Source organism: Camelina sativa, chromosome 16 (genome assembly GCF_000633955.1).
Source record: "Camelina sativa cultivar DH55 chromosome 16, Cs, whole genome shotgun sequence".
Classification (NCBI taxonomy): domain Eukaryota; kingdom Viridiplantae; phylum Streptophyta; class Magnoliopsida; order Brassicales; family Brassicaceae; genus Camelina; species Camelina sativa.
This window is the reverse complement of record NC_025700.1, coordinates 26,058,401-26,059,617: the sequence shown is the minus strand read 5'-3', so window position 1 is coordinate 26,059,617 and position 1,217 is coordinate 26,058,401. Positions and strand designations below refer to the sequence as shown.

The 1,217-nt window shown below is 32.0% G+C and overlaps 1 protein-coding gene across 5 annotated transcripts in view; it reads right to left on the bottom strand.

Moving 5' to 3' along the window:
- The window catches only part of LOC104752567 (WD repeat-containing protein 11-like), an 8,174-nt gene continuing 7,404 nt past the window's right edge, over window positions 448–1,217 (bottom strand). For 3 of the 5 annotated variants that reach the window (XM_019238224.1, XM_019238226.1, XM_019238227.1), the window contains exons 21-22: window positions 732–1,011; window positions 448–592 (exon numbers count right to left, since the gene is read on the bottom strand). In XM_019238224.1, coding sequence (XP_019093769.1) covers window positions 777–1,011 — 235 coding nt within the window. In that variant the 3' untranslated portion in view covers window positions 448–592; window positions 732–776. Of the gene's footprint in view, window positions 593–627; window positions 1,012–1,110; window positions 1,204–1,217 lie in introns of those variants that run through there. The other 2 variants (XR_002035958.1, XM_019238225.1) reach the window with 2 other exon arrangements.

The following is a 1,217-nucleotide window of genomic DNA, read 5'->3' as shown; positions in this document are numbered from 1 at the left end:
CTAGGATTTAAAATTTAGAATTAAAGGGTTTTGTACTTATTTGGTCTATGTTGTGTTATGGATAATATGCTATGGATAAAGATCTAACCAAATTTATGTATGTATATTTTGTATGAATAAACACAAGTAACTATCTATTAACAATACTGCAATTGATTATCCACTTATAATTGAACAAATGTTCAACGACTGATGGATACTGTATAATCTAAAAATTCATAAAAAATATAGCAATATGTATCTTAAAATGTAGAAAATATATAATCATAACATATTTTATATAAATAAATAGAAAATTTGTTTTATGATAACAAATAAATATATTTTACTTTGTTAAAGTGTTAACAACAAAAAAGAAGAGAAAAAGAGAGAAAAGAAGGAGAGAAAGAGAGGTAAGTTGTTAGTAAGAGCAAAAATGTAAAAGGAAAGTGGACACATAACAAAAAACTTGGGAAAGTATACCATGAGTGGAAAATGGGTTTTTGTGACAGAACTCACACCCAAAGTGGGTTTTCATGATATTCACCCTTTAAAAAATGGTCTTTAAATGGTAGTATATGCTGCCTTGGTGCTCCCATCTCAATTTTTACATCTGTTTTATAAATCTGGGTTAGTAATGGTATTTTCTTAACAAGTAGTACATTTCTCATAGTTTTAACAAGAGAGGTACGATTTGTGTCCTGTGAAACATAAACAAATGTTAAACTTAACTGATTAGTTAAAAGACTGACCATGTAATGTTTATAGTATACACAGGTAGTAATTTGCACAAGTTGTCAGTGAAAAAATGGAGGTGAATCCATGCATAGATGCACCAGCTTCCTCTGATACAACTCGTAGCTTTCAGTAATTGCAATCACGTCTTCATTCTCTGAATCAATGCTCCAACTCTCTGCCAGAGTTTCTTGGCAGGCCATAATGAAGAGAGCTGCTATCTCTGGCCGCTCAGCCTTGCGAATTGCTGCTACAGCTTCCTCAAACGCTCCTACCGCTACATATAGTATCACACCCCTGAAAATTCCAACAATTTATATATTAAGATTATTATTTTCGTCATTTCTATGGAATACATTATATATCTAATGGAAGAAATACAAATTATATATTTACCTCCAGAGGTTGTGTTCAATGTTCACGACGTGACCTGCCCACCTTTGCAACACCCTGAGTTTCAATTACCAAGAGTTATTTTGATTTGATTACCTGTTACGACCATG